Genomic DNA, 22,113 nt, shown 5'->3' with positions numbered 1-22,113 from the left:
TTGTCTGCTGAACCTGCGTGCTTCCCCATGTCTGTGTGGGTTTCCTCTGGGTGTTTTGGTATCCTCCCACAGTCCAAAGATTTGCAGGGTTAGGTGGATTTCTTAAAATTCATTCATGGGACATGGGTATCGCTGGCTGGCCAGCATTTATTGCCCATCCCTAGTTGCCCTTTAGAAGATGGTGGTGAGCTGCCTTTTTGAATCGCTGCAGTCCATGTTCTGTGGGTTGATCCACAATGCCATTAGGGAGGGAATTCCAGAATTTTGACCCAGCAACTGCAAAGGAACAGTGATATATTCCCAGTCAGGATTGGCCATGCTAAGTTGCCCCTTAGTGTCAGGGTGATTAGGAGGGTAAATATATGGGGTTGCGGGGATAGGACCTAGGTGGGATTGTTGTTGGTGCAGGCTCGATGGACCAAATGGCCTCCTTCTGCAGTGTAGGGATTCTATGATTCTGCAAGTTTATTAATGTTGCAGAATCTTTGCAGTGCAGAAGGAGGCCATTTTATCCATTGAGTCTACACTGGCTTACTAAAAGAGCATTCTACTTAATCCCATTCCCTGCCTTATCCCCATAATCTTTGTAATATCCTCCTGTCGTTCATTGCAGTCCTCCTCAGTGTTGACTATCCTCTCCAATTGGATGTCATTTACAGATTTCAGAATTGTGCTTTTGATTCCAGAGTCCAAATTGTTGATGTAAATTGTGAACAACAGTGGTCCCAGCACTGATTCTTGTGAAATGCCACTCTGTTGTCTGTCTTTAAACCAGCTAGCAATCCACCTTGCCACTTGTCTCCTGAAACTACATTCCCTGAACTTAATCATTATCTATTATGGAGTAACTTATCAAGGGCCTTTTGAAAATCCAGACAAATTGGATCAACTGCACTGCCATTATTCTGTGAAAAAAAACCAACAAGGTTGGTCAAGCAATTATTTCCCTTTTGAAATTCTTGCTAACCATTCATTATTTTATTTTTTGCTTCTTTAAATCCTTCTATTCTCTCCTTTAGTGAGGATCCAATGATTTTTTTGCCACCATTGATGCTAAGCTGTCCGGTCTGTAATTCCTTGGGCAAATTCTGTCCCCCCTATTTAAATATATGATTCACATTAGCTAAATGCATAATAAAGATGTGCATTGCCCTTCAAATAAGATACCATATGTATTTGTGCTTAAGATGGTAAAATGTCTCATGGCAGTATTTGAGGAAGAGTAAGGTGTTCTTCAGGCCAGCACTTCCCCATCAACCAACACAGAGCAAGAACAGATTAACTAACCATTTATCACATAACTGTCTGTGGAACTTCTGTGCAAAATGAATGATATGATTGCTGACTTAGAACCGTTCATAGAATCCCTACACTGCATAAGGAGGTTATTCAGCCCATCTGCACCAACTTTCCGACAACAATCCCAACTAGGCCCGATCCTCGTAACCCCTCATATTTACCTTACTAATCCACCCAACGTATACATCTTGGGACACTATGGAACAATTTAGCATAGCTCATCCACTTAACCTACAAATCTTGAGACACTAAGGGGCAATATAGCATGGCTAATCAACTTAACCCACATGTCTTAGGACTGTGGGAGGATACTAGAGCACCCGGAGGAAACCCACGTAGGCACGTACAGTAAGTACAAACTCCACACAGTCACCCAAGGCTGGAATCAAACCCTGGTCCCTGGCACTGCGAGGGAGCAGTGCTAACCATTATGCCACCGTGCCACCTTCAATACATTTCAAAATAGCTCATTGCACATGAATACACTTCGAGACATCCTTGAGAAATGTGATATGGTGTTGAATAATTGTCAGTGATTGTAGAATAAAAGAACAACTAGAATAAGTGAATTTTCAGTTTTATTTTTTAATGTATCGTTACTGAAGCAGTTTGTTTCTCTGTCTATGTAGTGTGAAAGTGCACAAGAAATTACAAGCAAACTTAAAGACCATTCACTGCTGAAGCAAGTAGAATACTTAAAGACGGAAATCATGAAAATGAAGATATGGTCATCCAGTATTACGGAGAAAAGAAATGAGTTGGATGGAAAGCTAGTTTCTCTTTCTGATACCATTGATAAGATAGACAAGAATACAGTTCAAATATCAAGTGATGTCAGCACAAAACTTTCTGGTGTCAGAACTGACATTCGGCGGATATCTGGCCTAGATTCAGATATTAGTTCACTGAAAGATTCCTTACATGACCTGGAAAAGAAGGTGATAAATATAGAGAAAACCGCCATTCACAACATCGGAAACTTAATTGCAACCAGTGTCGAAAGGGTCACCCAGCTTAAGAGTTTGATATCTGGAAATGCAGCCAAAATTGAATCAATACAGAAGAAGTTGACGGAATTGAAAGCTGAAGACGATAAAATTTCAGACAGACTTTTGAGTCTGGAAAGCAGTCGAGCTAAACTTATCAAAGCGGTTATGTTTGCCAATGACCTCAAACCCAAAGTTTACAACCTCAAAAAGGGTTTCTCTCTCCTCGAGCCACAGGTAAACGATCTCATTGAAAGGATTGGTCGAATTTCTTCCGACCTCCTGAAAAGAAATGAGGAAATTGCCAACTTAAGGAAAGAATTAGCGAACTGCAGTGCAAATGCAAATGACAACCAGGGTGCAAAAGATCCACTCAGTCAGGTCACTACTGTGGGACAGTAATCATAGATTTTTTTTAGAGCGAGATAAGTAATTGGAGTTTTTAATTATCATTATTTAAAGTTGTCAATCCGATTTGCATTCTTGTCAAAGTTCTTTTTTTATGGTGTTGTTAGTGAAAATATGGAGTTGTGATGCAGAATGGTAAGCATCACATTACAAGATGTTTAATTTCCTTCTGTGATGCTGAAAAACTCAGATGCAGTAAAGACAAACAAGTGATATTTTCCTCAAATGACAACGGAAGATTGGAATTCACATGATGCAATATATTTTCAGAACAAATTATGCTTCCTTTATTTAGAAAAAATAAAATGTTTTACATGCATATATTTTATTGCCATTAGTATTTACTGATGCTGCAGTGTCACAGGGTAGTACCAATTTGCTTGAAAACTTTCACCAGGTTTGATTAGAAGTAAGTTTAAAACCCACATGAGTATTATAGCAGAAGGATAATAAGTAATGATCCTGAAACGGAACTATGAGATCCTAATGTAACACTTAATGGGTGCTATCTTAACACTCGCTGCACTGTTCCATCAATGTGGCAAGCCCGGAAGATTGTGTGAGAGGGCGCAAATCAGATTGCTATCTTCCCAGCCGCTTTTTACCGGCAAGAATGATCTCATGCCCAGAAAAGGGCTGAGAGTCAGTGCAGAGTGGATGAGCCAGATGGCCTCTTTCTATACTGAAAGGATTCTATGATTCTTCCATTATTCTATTTTCAATCTTTATGTACCAAAACTATTGATGGTATGTTGAATTGCTTATCTTTAGCACATTAAAGAGCTGTGTTTTTGCTCATATTTAGTTTTAAATTTCCTTAAATTGATCCTCATTACTAAAATTACTTATATTACCTAGCCACTGCAATACAACATAATTCATTGTACGTGTGTGGTCTTTCTGGGTCTCCTATGGAGATCGCCAGCATTACAGATATCAGTCTTCAAGCAACATGATTTACCCCACAAAACATCAAGAAATTGCTGAAGGCACGTCCCTGTCAATACTCCAGCAATAGAACTGAAGACATGCTCCAGAACTTGCCCTGGCCCTAGCCAAGCTGTTCCAGTTCAGCTATAACATTGACAGCTACCGGGCAAAGTGGAAATCAGAACTCTCCATTCACCTGACAAAGAGGTTAACCTTGAAAGCTTGTGAGTTTACTATCGAATAAATCGGTTGGACTTAAACCTGGTGTTGTCAGACTTCTTAAAGTGGAAATTGCCCAGATATGTCCTGAACACAAGAAACAGGACAAATCCAACCTGGCCAATTACCACCCATCAGTCTACTCATGGTCATCAATAAAGTGATGAAAAGGTTCAACAACAGCACTATCATGTCACACTTACTCAGCAAGAACCAGCTTGCAGATGTTCAATTTAGGTTCCACCGGGCTCAGCCCCTGACCTCATTACTGCTTTGGTTCAAACATGGACAAAAGAGCTGAATGCCAAATAGATATGGTGAGTGACTGCCCTTGATATTAAGGCAGCATGTGAGTGAGTTTTACGTCAAGGGGCCCTAACAAAACTGGGAGTCAATGGGAATTAGGGAAAAATCTTCCACTATTGGAGTCTTATCTGGCACAAAGAAAGATGGTTGGAAGTCAATCATCTCAGCTCCAGGACATTGGCAAGAGTTCCTCAGGGCAGTGTCCTTGGCCAACCACCTTCAGCTGCTTCATCAATAACTGTCCTCGTATCATAAGCTCAGAAGTGGGGATGTTCGCTGTGGCCACATAATATTCAGCACCATTGGCAACTCCTCAAGTATTGAAACAGTCCATGTCCAGATGTAGCAAGATCTGGACAATATCCAGGCTTGGGCTAACTAGTGGCAAATAAAATTCGTGCCACACAAATGTCAGACACTAACAGTCTTCACCAACAGAGGAACTAACCACGTCCCTTGACATCCAATGGCATTACCATCACTGAATCCCCCACTATCAATATCCAGGGGGTTACCATTCACCAAAAACTGAACTGGACTGGCCAAATAAATACAGTAGCTATAAGAGTAGGCCTAAGGCTAGGAATACTAAGGTGAGTAACTCACCTCCTGGCTCCTCAAAGCCTGTTCACCATCTAAAAAACATAAGTCAGGATTGAAATGGAGTACTTTTCAATTGTCTGGATGAGTGCAGCACTATCAACACTCGAGAAGCTCAATACCATCCAGGACAAAGCAGCCCACTTGATTGCTACCCCTTCCACAACTATTCACTCCCTCTACCACTAACAAACAGTAACAGCACTGTGTACCATCTACAAGATGCTCTGCTGAAGACACCCTCCTGCCCTTGCCTCCACTGCCCTGCCATCCCCTTCCCTTGACTCCTATCTTCTCTTCATTCACTTGTGGCCATGGTCCCTCAGGGATCCTAGGCATCTCCTGAAGTGAATTACAGGCAGACCCTGCTCCAGGGTCTATTATGTGACGGACTTACCCCGGCCAGCTAAGTGCCTGATTGGCCTCATCCTCAGATGTGAAGCGAATTTCCCATCCATTCTCCAAACTCAGTTGCATTTGAACGCAAACCAATTGCATTTTATTGGGCCCTATGACCCTCAGTTATCGATTATAGACAAGGGAAACAGCATCTCAGCCCTTTGGGACACTTCATATCAAATATAGTAAAGGCATTATATAAATATGAGTTGCTGTTGTTGTTGACTCTTCCTACATGTCTGACTACCAGTTAACTTTGACGTGTAGCAATAGAATATCATTACATTGTACACACTGACTTGATCTTGGATACCCCCATCAGAACATGTAGGGAAGAATGGGGAGGACTTCAGGGAGTGGAGAATTCTTAATCTACTTGAAGAATGAAAACGATACTACCAGGGTAAGAAATCTTAATTTGCATTTTGCTTTCAGCTTTTTCCACACAATGCATACACTTTGAACTGTATTGTCCAATTTATTAGTCACCAACTACATGTATCTAATTGGGATGCTGGGTAGTGGATAATTGCACTTTTCTTAGTAAATTGAAGTGATTCATAGACACCATCTTTAGATATATGATCAGAATACATATCTGATGTTTTTATTTATTCATGTATCAATATAATACCTTACCCCTGCATCCTGCAGCATTCTCATTTGACTAAACTTAATAACCCTATCCTTTGATAGTGGCATGACCCCATTCACCAAGTCACATCCTAACATCTTCCCTTACTCCTCCAGTGCACCCTCCTCCTCCCTTTGTGTTTCTTTAAAATCTTTAAAAAATCTTTGTTACCTACTGCCCACTTCCTCCAAAAGCTCCATCCTTGGATATATCTTCCTCCTTTCCTCTCTCACTGTATAACTCTTCAGAGTGATGATTTCAATCTGCACTTCCTACCTTCTTGTCCTCCTCTGAATTCTGCCCTACTTTAGCTGTAATAGTATCCTGGCGTAGAAACTGTCATGTGAATTCATGGCCACAATTTCTCATCTTCCTTAGTTTATATGAAGTATTCACCATGGCATAACATTGTCCTTTAATGGTTGTTTTTCTCTTGCTCTAATGTGTTTCCACTCTTACCAACATTGACATATTCAGAGCTTCTTTCTCCACTTTCAAGCCATCACCTTAGGCTGTGGTGGTGCCATCTGCCGATTGGCCCCGGAGTTACTAATGTTATCCCCTCAGGGCCCATTCTCAGCTCCCTCCTTCCTCAATTCCATACATCCCCTTGGTACCATCATCTGCTGACATGGGTCAGTTTCCACATGTATGCTGATAACGCCCAGCTCTGCCTCTCCGCCTCTCTCTCAATCCCTCCACCGCCTTTATTCTGTCAGACTGATAATCCAACATCCAATCTTCAATGAAACATGATTTATTTCAGCTAAGTATTGAGGAGGGAATCTTTTTCAACTCTTGTTAAACTAAAAGCGGAGGAATTTAGAGTAGCTAAGAGTAGTGGGCGAGAAGAGGATTGGGAGAGGTTTAAATGTCAACAAAGATTGACAAAGAAGTTGATAAAGAAGGGTAGGAGAAACTATGAAGCTGGGCTAGCGCTTAATATAAAAAAGGATAGCAAGAGTTTTTATAAATATATAAAAAGGAAGAGGCTGGCTAGGGTGAATGTTGGTCCTTTAGAGGATGAGAAAGGGGACCTAGTGGTAGGGGATGGGGATATGGCTAAGGTATTGAATAACTTTTTTGTTTCTGTCTTCACGGAGGAGGACGTGAATAATTTGCCGGGTGTTAGCAATGGAAAGGTGGTAGGACTGGAGGGTCTTAATGACATTACTGTTACTAGAGAGGCGGTGCTCGACAGACTGGAGGGGCTGATTGTGGACATGTCCCCAGGACCGGATGGAATGCATCTGAGGGTTCTGAAAGAAATGGCGGAGGTGATAGTGGATGCCTTGGTGGTTATTTTCCAGACGTCGCTGGATTCCGGGGAAGTGCCGGATGATTGGAAAACGGCTAATGTTACGCCGTTGTTTAAGAAGGGTGCCAGGCAAAAGGCAGGGAATTATAGGCCGGTTAGTTTAACGTCTGTGGTAGGTAAAATGTTAGAATCTGTCATTAAGGAGGAAATTGCGAGGCATCTTGAAGGGAATTGCTTGATAAAGCAGACGCAGCACGGTTTCATTAAAGGGAAGTCGTGTCTGACAAATTTACTGGAGTTCTATGAGGATGTCTAGGGCGGTGGATAGAGGAGAGCCGGTGGATGTGGTCTTTCTAGATTTTCAGAAGGCGTTTGACAAAGTACCTCACAAGAGGTTATTGCAGAATGTCGAGGGACATGGAGTTGGGGGTAGGGTGTTAGCGTGGATAGAGGATTGGTTGTCAAATAGGAGGCAGAGAGTGGGGGTCAACGGGTGCTATTCGGATTGGCGGATGGTGACTAGTGGAGTGCCCCAGGGGTCGGTGCTGGGGCCTCAGCTTTTTACCATTTATATAGATGATCTGGAGGAGGGAACCGAGTGTAGGGTGTCGAAATTTGCTGATGACACCAAGATTGGGGGAACGGCAAATTGTGCGGAGGGTGTGGAGAGTCTGCAGAAGGATCTAGATAGGCTGGGTGAATGGGCCAGGAAATGGCAAATGGAATTTAATGTTGGCAAGTGTGAGGTGGTCCACTTTGGTAGGAAGAATGGTAGGAAGGACTATTACTTACGGGGCGAAAACTGCAGCAGGCGACGGTGCAGAGGGACCTCGGGGTCCTTGTGCATGAGTTGCAAAAACCCAGCTTGCAGGTGCAGCAGGTGGTCAGGAAGGCGAATGGGATGCTGGCCTTCATAGCGAGGGGGATTGAATATAAAAGTAGGGAGGTCTTGCTGCGGCTGTGTAGGGCATTGGTGAGGCCGCAGCTGGAGTACTGTGTGCAGTTTTGGGCGCCGCACCTGCGCAAAGATATTTTGGCCTTGGAGGGAGTGCAGAGGAGGTTTACTAGGCTGATACCGGAGTTGAGGGGGTTGAGCTATGAGGAGAGGCTGAATAAACTGGGCTTGTACTCGTTAGAGTTTAGAAGAATGAGGGGAGATCTCATTGAGACGTATAAGATGATGAATGGGATGGATAGGATAGAGGTGGAGAGACTCTTCCCGCTCAAAAAAGACAGTAGGACTAGGGGGCACAGCCTCAAGATAAAAGGGGGGCGGTTTAGAACGGAGTTGAGGAGGAACTTCTTCACTCAAAGGGTGGTGAATCTCTGGAATTCTCTGCCCGTTGAAGTGGTGGAGGCTGCCTCGCTAAATATTTTTAAGACGCGGGTTGATGGGTTTTTGATAAGAGAAGGGATTAAGGGTTATGGGGAGAGGGCGGGAAAGTGGAACTGAGCAGCGACAGATCAGCCATGATCTTATTGAATGGCGGGGCAGGCTCGAAGGGCTAGATGGCCTACTCCTGCTCCTATTTCTTATGTTCTTATGTCTCACCTGAGCAAACCCGTAAAATCCCACCCAGCAGCTCTGGCAGTGCAGCATTCCTTCAGTCAGCATAGATTATGTGCTCAAATCATAGAATCATAGAATCCCAGTGCAGAAGGAGACCAATTCATCCCATCGAACTTGCACTGACAATGGTCCCACCCAGGCCTATCCTTATAACCCCCCCCACTACATTTACCCCACTAATCCCTCTGACACTAAGGATCAATTTACCATGGCCAATCAACCTAACCGGCACATCTTTGGATTGTGGGAGGAAAGCAGACCACCTGGATGAAACCCATGCAGACACGAGGAGAATGTGCAAATTCTACACAGACAGTGACTCGAGGCAAGGATGCTACCACTCCACCATTGTTGATTCTGTTAAAATTTGCGTATAATATGAAACTTGGAAGCATTGTGAACTGTGATGGGTACAGTATAGAACTTCAAAAAGACATAGATGAGTTGGTGGAATGGGTGGGCAGATGGCAGATGAAACGCAATGCAGAGAACTGTGAACTGAGTCATTTTGATATAAACGACATGGAGAGACAGTACAAAATAAACAGCACAACTCTAGAGGGGTGCAGGAACAGAGGGACCTAAATGTATAAGTAATTGAAATTGGCAGAACAGGTTGAGAGCACAGTTAATACAGCATACAGTATCCTAGGCTTTATTAATAGGGCATGGAGTACAAAAGCAAGGAGGTTATGTTGAACTTATGTCAGCCACTAGTTTGGTTTCAGCTGGAATATTGCAATCAGTTCTGGGCTCTGCACTTCAAGAAAGATGTGAAGACGTTGGAGACAATTGTAGAAGATTCACGAAAATGGTTCTATGGATGAGAAACTTTAGTTATGACAACAGATTGAAGAAGTTGTGACTATTTCGCTCATAGAAGTGAAGGTAGAGGAGGATTTAATAGAGGTATACAAAATAATGAGGGGTTAGGGCAGAGTAGATAAGAAGAAGTGGGGACAGATTTAAGGCAATTTGCAAAAGAAGCAAAGGGGTTATGAGAAAAAATATTTTCACTCTGTGGGCGGGATTTTGTGGCCTTGCGCAGGCGAGACCTGAAATTCCAGCCTGAGGTCAATAGAGATTTCCCATTGTTGGGCCCTTGCCTTCTCTGATTCCATGGCAGGCGAGGTGGTAGAGTTCCGGCTGGTGAGTGGTTAAGGTCTGTCTGTCTGCAGTGGTGGCAGGTTCAATGGAGGTGATTGAAAGGGACAGTTATTTGAAAAGGAAGAATGTGCAAGGGTTGTGGTGAGAAAGTGGGAGAATGGCACTAGGTGAATTGCTCATCCAGACAGCCAGTGCAAATGTGATGGGCCAAAAGGCCTCCCTCTCTGTAATTATTCTGTGAATGTTACATGAGCCAATATACAGCTTGGTGCAATTTAGGGACAGCAGTTCATGACAGAAAATTCAATAGATCAACACTGATTTCATGCTGGACAAAACAGGGGGCTGAGAGTTGAATTCTTGCCCTGCGGTTTCCAAGGCCAGACAGAATTCAACCAACATGTTCACTCTGAGAGCATACAATCTGAAAACAATGACTCTGAATAGTAGAACAAATGCAAGCAATTTGTTGGCTTTTCATTAGTTTTTCACTACTTTATTTTGAAAAAAGTTGATTTTGCAATTTATCAGTGTATAACTGAATTTACATTAAACAAAAAGGTTATCTTCAGTACCTTTATTACTTAACTGCAAAGTATTACAATACATTACATGAGTTTGTATTTCATTATTTTTAAAAAATCTTCATCAAACAATCTCTTTTCATTCTACCTTTCAGCTATGTTTAATTCATAACAATATGGAGATTGTCGGTTAGACAAATTGCCTAACTGTTATAATTATGCCTTATTGCATTCTATTTAAAGACACGGATAATTTATCAACATCTGACTGCAATTCATTCAGTGATAACTTTAGGGATGCCAGTTCATCCTCAGCGCTCTCAGTCTCTCCAGGTTTTGAGAGTAGGTTGTCCACAGTTAACCCTAATGCTTCCAGGTCACTCTTTGCCTCACTGATTAAAGACCTCAGTTCATCCATGGAACTTTCTACTGTTGATAATTTTTCATCAATGCCAGACTGTATCGTCTCTTCCATCGACTGTAACGCAGCTATAACGTTCTGATTTGCTTTGCCAATTTCACTGACGCTCGTTTCCAACTGCGTTAACCTTTCCTTGTGTTGGGACTGCACTTCCTCAAGGTGCTGTTTCTGTTGTACTTCTAGAGTTTGCATTGCATTCTGCAGCGCACTGAGCGCTTCATCTGTGGCCGGACTTGGCAGATCATTCAGCTTTGCTTTTAATGTTTGGATGTCCTCGCTTAGCGACGCCTGAGACTCTGCCACACTCCTCATTGTACTCTGCACCGAATCTAGATCGTAGAACTCTAATTTTTCAGATAAGTGTGTCGTAGCTGTATTCAGAGCATTGACGTCTGCCTCTGCGGCAGTTAAGCGGGATTCAAAATTCTCGTTTTGCTTTTCCTCATTTACAGACGAATCAATTACTTTTGAAAGCAGCAATTTTTCCTGCTCGTTCAGGTGGTTCTTTGTTTCCTGTAAATCTTGCCGACAATCCTGAACCTCCTTAGACACAGCACTGAGAGATATTTCAGCTTGAGAGACTGATAGTTTGAGTGCTTCCTGTGCAGAAAGCTGTGAATGTAAACTGCTTGTTAGTTGATCACATTTACCGCCCAGAGTTGTAATTTCTCGATCCTTTGTCTCAACAGTTGTTACCAGTGAATCGACCTTTGACTTCATTTCATCTATGTCATTCTGACTTTTCTCCTGTACCTCTGTAAAAGCGACAATGTTGTCGTGGATCGATTTCGTTAATTCCGTTAACTTCTCCTCCACAGTTTTTTCCAGCGATGTGACGTCTCTCTCTCTGGCATCTTTTACATCCTGGATCCCTTCCGAGAGGTCTCGCAGGATTTCATTCTGCAGCTTTTGCAGAGTTTCACCAATTTGATTTGTCTTACCTTCGCCCTTGTTGACCGCTTTGTTCGTTTCTTGCAGCTGCTGTTGGGTGTTGAGCAAAGCCGAGTCCAGTCTGTTCATTAAGATTTTCGTAGATTCTACCTGCAACAAGAGGTCAGAGTCTCGGTATCAAATAAGTATCATCGTGTGCCAGTTACTGGAAAAGTAACACGAAATGTAACGAGAATGATTACTTCCGTCATTCCAGTGTCACAAATGTTTAGCCTCTTGTGTAATTGATAGAATTGGCTTTTTGCTGCATCTGCTGCTGGTAATCAAATAGTAATTCAGAAATATTCATTCATTTAACCAGTCCGTGCACTCTAATTAAAAGGTCACCGCAATAAAACTCAGCGCACTCATTCGCCTTCAAGAAAACACATGGAAAGGGAATACCACTCATTTCGTTTGCCAAATTAATATCTAAGAAAATATACAGTAAACAGGAAAACAGCTCAATTTCCATGGTAACAGTCATAGTGGTAATTTCTTGGTGACCCCATGGTAATTCTTGTCTAATACTTTCCCTGACAGAATTTTATATGGGAAATATAAAATTGCTACAGTTCTTTAACAGAATTTGTTTTGAAATCTTTACTCTGTCATGGGATGTGGGCTAGCATTTCCCTAATTGTCTTTGAATTGAGTGACTTACTAGGCCATTTAAAAGTAAAGTTTATTTACTAGTCACAAGTAAGGCTTACAAGGAAGGCTCACTGCAATGAAGTTACTGTGAAATTCCCCTAGTCGAAACTATCTAGCACCTGTTCCGGCCAATGCACCTAACCAGCATGTCTTTCAGAATGTGAGAGGAAACCTGAGCATCCAGAGGAAATCCAAGCAGACATGAGGAGAATATGCCAACTCCACACGGACAGTGGCCCAAGCTGGGAATCGAACCTGGATCCCTGGCGCTGTGAGGCAGCATTTCAGAGGGCAGCTGAGGGTCAACCACATAGCTGTAGGTCTAGAGTCACATGTTGACCAGATCGGGAAAGAACAGCAGATATCCTGGCCTGAAGCATGTTGAAATACATTCATATTAAAGCTGAGTTAGACAGATTTTGATTGACAAGGGAATCAAAAGTTATGGGGACAGGCAGAGTAGTGAATTCAAGGCACAACAGATCAGCTATGATGTTATTGACTGATGGAGCCGGCTCAAGGGGCTGAATGGCCTCCTCCTACCATTATTTCTTATTTCCTTATGTTCTTATCAAACTGAGGGATCACCTTAAGTTCAAACAAATACACTGAACAAACATGGGCTACATGGGGACAAAGAATTCACAAACAGTACATTTTCCAGTCATACTATAGTTTCATAGATTCCCTACAGTGCAGGAGACCATTTGGCCCATTGAGCCTGCACTAAAAATGCCACCCAGGTCCTTTCCTTGTTTTACCCTGCTAATACCATGACACTCAGGGGCACTTTAGCATGGCCAATCAACCTAAACCACACATCTTTGGAGTGTGGAAGGAAACCGGAGCACCCGAAGGAAACCCACGCAAACATGGGGAGAATGTGCAAACTCCACATGGGCAGTGACCAAAGACCAGATTTGAACTGCTGGGAGGCAGTAGTGCTAACCACTGTGCTGCTCCTTTTTCTCGAAAACGGAAGAGTTCTTAGACAGTCAGGTTATAGCACGGGAAAGTTATGCTCATGGACCAACATCACCCCTCTTCCCCTTCATATTTGCTTGGCAAAGTCTACTGACTCTACAGCATCAAGGTCAGCAGAGTGACAAATGCTCCAAAGACACCTGAAGTTACTGTGCATGATTCGGCTAACAATGCCAGAAGCAGTATGGGGCATGTGCACCTGGCTCCCTCCCACATTACCCACTATCCATGTGCCTCATCCATCACATTACTCAGGTTCTCAGCCTTTTCTGTCTGGTAAAAAACTTGCAATGCTGATTCATGGGGAAGGCTTCTACATTAGCAGACAGGACCAGCCTCCACACTGTCACATAATGCAGCACTGATGCCACCGCATCAGCCAGTCAACAGGGATCTTGAATGTTTCCTCCACAGATTTGGATTCCTGCCTCACCATTTATTGTGCCAGGCATTTTGCTACCCAAATCTTTGTAAAAGTTTGAACTAGTAACATTACATTAAATGGCCTTACAATAATCCCGTGCAATGAGGGAAATATCAACTTATTTTAAATTTAACAGCTTTTGTAAAAAAAATTTCTCCCTTATTGTAGATGTTTGTCTTTAATGGCTGTATCCCTTAAACTGAATCATGGTATATGTTTCAAATAACTCCTGGTAATCATCACTCTGACTAATAATGAACACCTCTGCTGATATAAAAATGAGCTGTTTGATAACAATACATAAAAGGACACATACAAACAAACAAAAAATTGGAATAAATTATTTGTGCTTCTCAGTGCTGACTTCCACTGCTGAGTTTGTACCATATGATATTGGCATGCTGGCATGAGGGCGGCACAGTAGCGCAGTGGTTAGCACACAATAGCACAGTGGTTAGCACTGCTGCTTCACAGCTCCAGGGATCTGGGTTCGATTCCCAGCTTGGATCACTGTCTGTGTGGAGTTTGCAAATTCTCATGTCTGCGTGGGTTTCCTCTGGGTGCTCTGGTTTCCTCCCACAGTCCAAATGTGCAGGTTTGGTTGATAGGTCATGCTAAAATTGTGCCTTAGTGCCCTGAGATGCACAGGTTAGAGGGATTAGTGTGTAAATATGTACGGTATGGGGGTAGGGCCTGGGTGGGATTGTGGTCGGTGCAGACTCAATGGGCTGAATGGCCTCTTTCTGTACTGTAGGGTTTCTATGATTCTATACAGTCTAATGTTGCTAGGTTTAGCTGGTATCATAGGAAGAGAGACAACAATAACTGCAAGTATATTGTGCCCTTAACACAGAACAACATCTCAAGGCATCTTGACTGCTGGGGGGTGAACGTGCATTATTGTCAATTTTCAGCAGTGCCAGCATTGTTTCTTCATTCATTCAAGGGATGTAGATGTCACTGGCTATTGCCAGTGAGAAAGTGGCGATGAGCTGCCTGTTTAAACCTCTGCAATCCATGTAGTGTAGTGTAGGTACACTCACAGTGCTGTTTGGGATTTGACCCAGAGACAGGGAAGGAACAGCAATACACTTCTAAGTCAGGCTGGTGTATGGCTTTTAGGGAAATATCCGGGTGGTGGTGTTCCCATGTAACAGTTGCCCTTGTTGTCCTAAATGATAGTTGTCATGGGTTTGGAAGGTGCAGTCTAAGGAGTCCTGGTGAGTTCCTGCAGTGAATCTTGTAGATTGCACACATTGCTGCAACTGTTTATTGGTGGTGGAGGGATTGAAAGTTTGTAGATGGGGTGCCAATCAAGAGGACTGCTTTGGCCTAGATAGTGTCAAGCTTCTTGAGTGCTGTTGGAACAGCACTATCCAGACAAGTGGGGAGTACTTGATTTGATTTGATTTGATTTATTATTGTCACATATATTAACATACAGTGAAAAGTATTGTTTCTTGCATGCTATACAGACAAAACATCCCGTTCATGGAGAAGGAAACGAGAGATTGTAGAATGCAGTGTTACAGTCATAGCTAAGATGCAGAGAAAGATCAACTTAATGCAAGGTAGGTCCATCCAAGAGTCTGACAGCAGCAGGGAAGAAGCTGTTCTTCAATAGGTTGGTACATGACCTCAGACTTCTGTATCTTTTTCCCGACGGAAGAAGGCGGAAGAGAGAATGTCTAGGGTGTGTGAGGTACTTAATTATGCTGGCTGCTTTGCCAAGACAGCAGGAAGTGTAGACAGAGTCAATGGATGGGAGGCTGGCTTACATGATGGACTGGGCTACATTCATAACCTTTTGTAGCTCCTTGCAGTCTTGGGCAGAATATTTCATCAGAGTATTTCATCACACTCCTAACTTGTGCTTTGTTGATTGTGGAGTCAGGAAATGAGTTACTTGCTGCAAGATTCCAAGGCTCTGACCTGCTCTTATAGCATTTATATGCCTAATTCAGTTCACTTTCGGGTTAATGGTAAACTTGTGGAATACTGCAAAGTCTAGCTTTCAGCCACTTTTCCAAATCACATAACTTTGTTTTACCATCATTCACAAAGTGCTCAGCATCCCATCAGCTCTTGTCAATTTGATCACAGTTTGAAGCTAAGAAGAAGTGCACAGTTCTGGCATATTGACCAATGCAAGCAGATGGTGCAACAATGCTGCTTTCTTGTATCACAAACCATGTACTAGCCTGTGGAATTATCTTCCCCTGACAGAGTGGAAGCTGGGCCATTGAATTTATTCAAGGCTGAATTAGATACATTTTTGATCAACCAAGGAGTCAAGGGTTTTTAAAAATGTTTTACTCCATCCTTAAAGGAATGGACCAGGCAAACCTGAATCCATTCTGTGCTTGCTCCAAGGCACCAAATTCAAAATCCAATTGAATCCAATTCATGCTCGTCACAAGAAAGACAAACAAGATCCAAGCTGACAAGATAAGGCATTGCACCCCATCTTGGACTTGATCTGATGCTTGATTTTAGCCAAAAGGCCATGGGGAGGCGGACAGGAAAGTGGAGCTAAGACCATATTCAGATCAATAATGATCATACTGAATGGTGAAGGCAAGATGAGTACAGCAATGTCTGTCAATAACACCATCCTGAAGCAACATCAGGTGAATAAGTTAAAGTAATCAATAACTTAATGTGTAGTTTGGATCAGATTGTGTTGGGTCATTATGTGCAGATAGTGGAGCAGACTCGAAGCACCTAATGGCCTCTGCCTCGATTTAATTCTTATATTCTTCCGTACTGCTCATATTTCATTGGTGCCTGTAATGTAATAATGGCTTAGTATTTTCTGTGGAAGCTAACTATTCCAAATCCTGAGAAACGAATGAAATACTGAGATTTTTGGTGCTTAATGTACATTTCATCTCACCATTTTTGTCTGACTTTCCAACTTATTTTGATTCTAAGGACTGCAGATAATGACCCAGCACCATCAGACCCAAAGTGCCCATTATGTTATTGATTACATTAACTTATTCACTTGATACTGCATCAGGATTGTGTTATTGATAGACATTGCTGTATTCACCTTGCCTCTGGCTTTCCATAAATTGAGTTAGCTATTTATAATTGTACAAAGATATTATGTATTTGTCACCAAACATGCAAATGTGTTTTAATACCTTGGATTTCTTTTAAACCAAAAGGATTTTTTCCAAGATTATGCATCAAAAGCCTGTTAGAGTACAGGCGTATTTTAATAAATAATATCTTTAATCTTTCAAGGATGTGCTGATATAACATGTCTAAGTAAATTAATTAACTGTAGCATTACAAGTGCAAAAGTGAATGTTTGATTATTTAAAGATTCAATCTTGAGAAAAAAATGTCTGTCATCTCTGGAAGAATCATTCTTTGAAGTTGCATCAAAAGATGGTAATCTTATTCCAGTTGTGGTTAAATACCATTGTTTTTATTTGAACATTTCCTCTGATGTGAAGCGTCAGTTAACAGGAGCACATAATGAGAATTAGGCATGAGGCACAGTGCAGTTGATTCACTGCACCCACTGTTTTCAGGTAATTGACTCAATCATTATGAAGTGGAAGCGCTGATACCTATATCCAATTCTCCAATTTACACTTTGATCCAGCAACTTGAAGCAGGTTTGAAGCTTTACTAATTTAATCTCTGGAGTCCATAACACAGGAATGAATAGGTGAAAACCTGGAAAGACGTGAATTAATCAGGCATATTCAACAAAGCATGCCTGACTAATTTAATTGAATTTTCCAAGTGTCAGGAATTTGGAAGTTAATGAGGTTAACAGTGAACATGAAATGAAAACAAAATAACAAATGAGTAACAAGATTAGCAGGTGTCAAGAGGAATACAGACATGTGATGTGATTAGCAGCCATCAAGAGAAATTCAAGTGTGGATTGCCATGTCAGAAACATTGTTTACCAGAGATCAGTGGGGCTGTACAAATGATACATGCTAAAGGCAGGGAATTTGGAAGATAGGCAGCCAAATCCAAAGGATGGGATATCACAGCAGCTGAACCCTCAGTGGGGAAGAATGCTTGTGTTGTACTCATGATGTGGATGTGCCGGCATTGGACTTGGGTAAACACAGTAAAAAGTCTGACAACACCAGGTTTTAGTCCAACCGATTTATTTGATAGTAAACTCACAAGCTTTCGAGGGGACTCCCTCTTCATCAGGTGAATGGAGAGTTCTGGCCAGCTTGTGAGTTTACTATCAAATAAATTGGTTGGACTAAAGCCTGGTGTTGTCAGACTTTTTACTGTGTTCTACTCAACAGCTAGACAGGCCAAAATCTTTAAAGAGGCCAATTCCATCTTTGATCACAGCCATGGATGGCTGTTCCATCAATCATTTAGAGCAGAGGCAGATTGCAGATATTCACCTCTAAAATATATCATATTGTACCATTACTGAAGCAAGTTCCCCAGACTTGGTCATCTGAACATCATTGTGTGGTAACTATGAGTTTAATTTGACATTTCTGGTCAAGTGTTGTATTCAAGATGTGGATTCAGTGATGATAATACCACTGACTATCAAGCAGACACAGTGATTACTTCTCGTCAAAGGCGGTCAATGTCTGGTGCTTGTTTGGCACAAATATTACTTGTTACATAATAGCTCAAACTTGAAACAAACTAGATTTCTGATAGACAAGGGAATTAAGGGTTATGGGGAGAAAGCAGGAAAGTGGAACTGATCCACTTCAGATCAGCCATGATCTTATTGAATGGCGGGGCAGGCTCGAAGGGCTGGATGGCATACTCCTGCTCCTATTTCTTATGTTCTTATGAATATTGTTCATGTCTTGCTGCATGCAGGAATGGACAGTTTCATTATCTGAGGAGTTGCGAATGGTACTGAACACTGTACAATCATCAGCAAAAACCCACTTCTGACATTCTAACAGGGGGTGGTGGGGGGGAGGGCAGTCATTGATGAATCAATTCAATATAGGTAGGCTTGGGACATTACTTTGATTAAGTAATATTGCAATATTCTATTATAGAGTTGACAGTCTCCAACAACCACAAACATCTTCATCTTTGATGGATATGATTCCAGCCAGTGGTGAGTTTTGTCCATGATTCCCATTAACTTCAGTTTTTCCAGGGCTCCTTGATGTCACTCATCAAATGCTGCCTTGATGTGAATGGAGGTTACTCTTTCCTCACTTCTACAATTCCACTGTTCAATGTTTGAACAAAAGCTGTAATGAGATCTGGAGTGGTCCTGGTGGAACTCAAACCGATGGGCAGGTTACTGGAGACTAAATGTATCTTCAGCGCTATTTATGACACCTTCCATCATTTTGCTGATGGTTGAGAGCTGATGGAGTAGTAATGTGGATTGAATTTGTTTTGCCTTTTGTGAATAAGGTATACCTGGATAATTTCCATTTTGTTGGAGTATTTGCTAATGTTGTTGCTGTACTAGAACTGATTGGCTAGGGCATGCCTAGATCTGGAGCACAGTGCAGCCAGATGTTATCAGGGCACATTGTCTTTGTTGTATACATTCTGCTCAGTCGCTTCTTAATATCGTGTGAATTGAATAGACTTCAAATTGGTAGGCATGATGCTGATAACCTCAGGAGGAGTCCATCTGCTCGACACTTCTGGCTGAAGATGGTAGCAAATGCTTTGGCTTTGTCTTTTCCACTGATGTTTTGGGCTGTGCCATTAGTCAGGATGGAGATCTTAATGGAGTCTCTTCCTTCCATTAGTTTTCTAATTGTCTACCACTTACAGCATGGTGGCACAGTGGTTAGCACTGCTGCCAGGGACCCAGATTTGATTCCAGCCTTGGGTGACAGTGTGGATTTTGCACATTCTCTCCGTGGGTTTCCTTTGGGTGCTCTGGTTTCCTCCCATAGTCCAAAGATGTGCAGTTAGGGGGACTGACCATGTTAAATTGCCCCAAAGATGTGAAGGTTAGAAGGATTATCAAGGTAAATGAGGAGCGGAGATAGGGCAGGTGTTGGGCCTGGGTAAGATGCTCTGTTGGAGAAAGAGTACAGACTCAATGGGCCAAATGGCCTCCTTCTGCACTGAGGGATTCTATGATCATTCAGGATGGGATGTGGCAGCACTACAAACCTTTGGTCTGATCCATTGATTGTAGGATTGTTTCACTCTCTATAAGGTGTGCTGTATAGAGTGTGAAATATGCTCTTTAGCATGCATGTAGTCCCATGTTTTAGTTTCACCAAGTTGGAATCTCATTTTAAGTATGTCAGATGCTGCTCCTGGCATGCTCTTCTACTCTCCTCTGAACCAGATTGGTTCCTGGCTTAGTGGTAGTGGTAACCTGAGGGCTATGAGTTCACAGATTGTAATTGATTCCAGTTCTGCTGTTGCCAATGGCCATATAGGTGCTCCCTTTTGAGCTGCTAGAAAGGTTCTAAATCTATTTAAATTAGCACACTGCTGCCCAACATGACAGGGAATGTCTTCAGTGTGAATATGGGGTCACTCATCCTAAGACTGTTGTGGATATCTGAGTGCCAGAATGAGGAGGACAAGATCGAGATTGAGTAATCCTTTGTCCAAGTTCCTGGATTATTAGTCATGTAAGAGTCTTGTTAAAAATGGAAGGTATGGAAGGGAACATAACTACAAGAAAAAGGTGACCATAGATCAGCAGAGAATAAGTAGATACTTGTTTCTGTATTAAGGAGTTGTAGTCACCCCTTTACTTCCCATTTTTATGCATGAGTTTGTAGCCGGGTATCCCTGGAGAGGGAGCATGCAGAGTCCAAGCTCACCATCAAGGCCTTCCGTGCCCATTGGGAACGGCAGGGACTGAAGTGCATTATTGACCCCTTAATCACAGTTTGATTTTGTGATAACCCCCATGATCTGTGTGGATAATCACTAATTGACATCTCAATTGGGCTTGCTGAATACAAGATTGGTGGAGCTGGTATCCTGAACCCTGTACAAAGCAAGAACCTGAGAGGGCCCATTAACCTTTTAGTCCTGGTTGGGACCCACAGTGTTCACCACAGGCTTGTGGTTATTGTTTATTTTAATTTTGTACAATAAAAGCACTGTTCCTTCATAGTTGACTCCTGGACTTAATATAGATTTAATGTTTTAAGTTTCCTTTCTGCTTTGTTTTGTGTTTCAGACAGTTCCCTTCTTTGTTTGTTTAATTTAATTCATTTGATTTACCCAAAATAACGTTAGCAGGAGACGAATGATATTAAAGAGACCAGATTGAGGACAAGCGAGAAAGAATCGAGAAATTACAGCAAGGAGTGTCAGTGGAGGTTTAATGCGGGGCAATGTGAAATAGTAGATTTTGGAGGAAAAAACGGCGAATATAGCCTTTCCTTAAATGTTTAGATCACGAATAAATAGCCCCGGGGAATGTGTGGTTAGATGATGCTTACGGATACAGCTTTAGAGGCGAGAGAGCAAATAAGATTCTGGATGGTATAACTTATTTGTAAATGGCCACGTGTGTACACATTCCCCCCCAAATTCATCCTGAAATCCATTACTCAAAGTGAGACCCCGCCTGCCTGCCTGCTGCACCGCACAACCGGGAATTGGGAGCGGAATATCCAAGCACGGTTACAGTTTGAACCACAGGGGAGCCACGATCTTACCTGTTGAAAAACTGTCTCCAACTTGGCCGCCAGCTCGCTGCTCCGAAGGGAGGTTTCCTCGCTCCTCCTGTGGAAGTGGCTGAGCTGCTGGGAGAGGCTGTGGATGTACCAGGCCAGGAGGGCAGCCGCCCCGGCCAGGACGAAGAAGAGGAGGAATTTCAGCAGCATTTCTTTGCCAGTGGCCGAGCCGGAACCGTTGCCTGCCCTGCTGCTGCTGCTGCCCTTCGCATTCCTCTTGGCCACGTCCTCCTGGCCAGAATGGTTTTTATTCCTTTGTTTCAGAGAAGACATATTTTATCCTGAAATTGTGTGGATCTCCAACTCAAATAAAAAAGGGGGGTGTGTGTCTGGGGTGCTTGCTGGTTGCTATCAGTGTCGTTTGTCTCACTCTGTTTTGGGAGCTGTACTCACAACAGGATCACCAGTGGATCGCTGCCTTTGACGAGAAGTTGCTTCTTAAAGTTAGATTTTCTGTTTCTTCCCCACCCCCACCCCCTGCCCTCAGGCTCTCTGCAATGCAATGAACAGGGACCGGCTTCTGCCACGTCCTCTCTGGGAGGGGAACACATGCTCATTTGGGATGTGCCGCTGATTTCAGTTACATCACCGCCCCGCAACTTTACACTCAGCTTTCTCACAAAGGATGGAGTTTGTACAAATCCATTTCATTCCTTCCCTGGGGGCTCCTGTGCCGCAGTCTCCAGCCTCCCCATATAATTGTTATGACAGATTGCTTGTACCTCTTGTTTGGATTCATTCATTCAGACACAATTTGATTTGATTATTAAAACAACGAGTTGCGACGTATTTCCCCGTCTATTTGTTCAGA

General features: G+C 42.5%; 2 protein-coding genes across 2 annotated transcripts in view; one reads left to right on the top strand and one right to left on the bottom strand.

The window, feature by feature from the left end:
* The window catches only part of ikbip (IKBKB interacting protein), a 30,709-nt gene extending 26,830 nt beyond the window's left edge, over positions 1-3,879 (top strand). Inside the window, exon 3 of the mRNA XM_080207327.1 lies at positions 1,929-3,879. Coding sequence (XP_080063453.1) covers positions 1,929-2,687 — 759 coding nt within the window. The 3' untranslated portion in view covers positions 2,688-3,879. The remainder of the gene's footprint in view (positions 1-1,928) is intronic.
* Positions 3,880-10,208: 6,329 nt separating this feature from the next.
* ckap4 (cytoskeleton associated protein 4) lies at positions 10,209-21,779 on the bottom strand. The gene is made up of 2 exons (XM_080207838.1): positions 21,285-21,779; positions 10,209-11,702 (listed from the first exon to the last, which is right to left on the bottom strand). The coding sequence occupies exons 1-2, from the start codon at positions 21,573-21,575 to the stop codon at positions 10,464-10,466; spliced, it is 1,530 nt and encodes a 509-aa protein (XP_080063964.1). The 5' UTR covers positions 21,576-21,779; the 3' UTR covers positions 10,209-10,463.
* Between the last annotated feature and the right edge of the window lie 334 nt (positions 21,780-22,113).

The sequence above is a fragment of the Carcharhinus amblyrhynchos genome, chromosome 19 (genome assembly GCF_965287045.1).
Source record: "Carcharhinus amblyrhynchos chromosome 19, sCarAmb.v2.hapA, whole genome shotgun sequence".
In the NCBI taxonomy this organism is placed as follows: Eukaryota; Metazoa; Chordata; class Chondrichthyes; order Carcharhiniformes; family Carcharhinidae; genus Carcharhinus; species Carcharhinus amblyrhynchos.
This window is presented reverse-complemented; position numbering and strand designations above follow the sequence as displayed.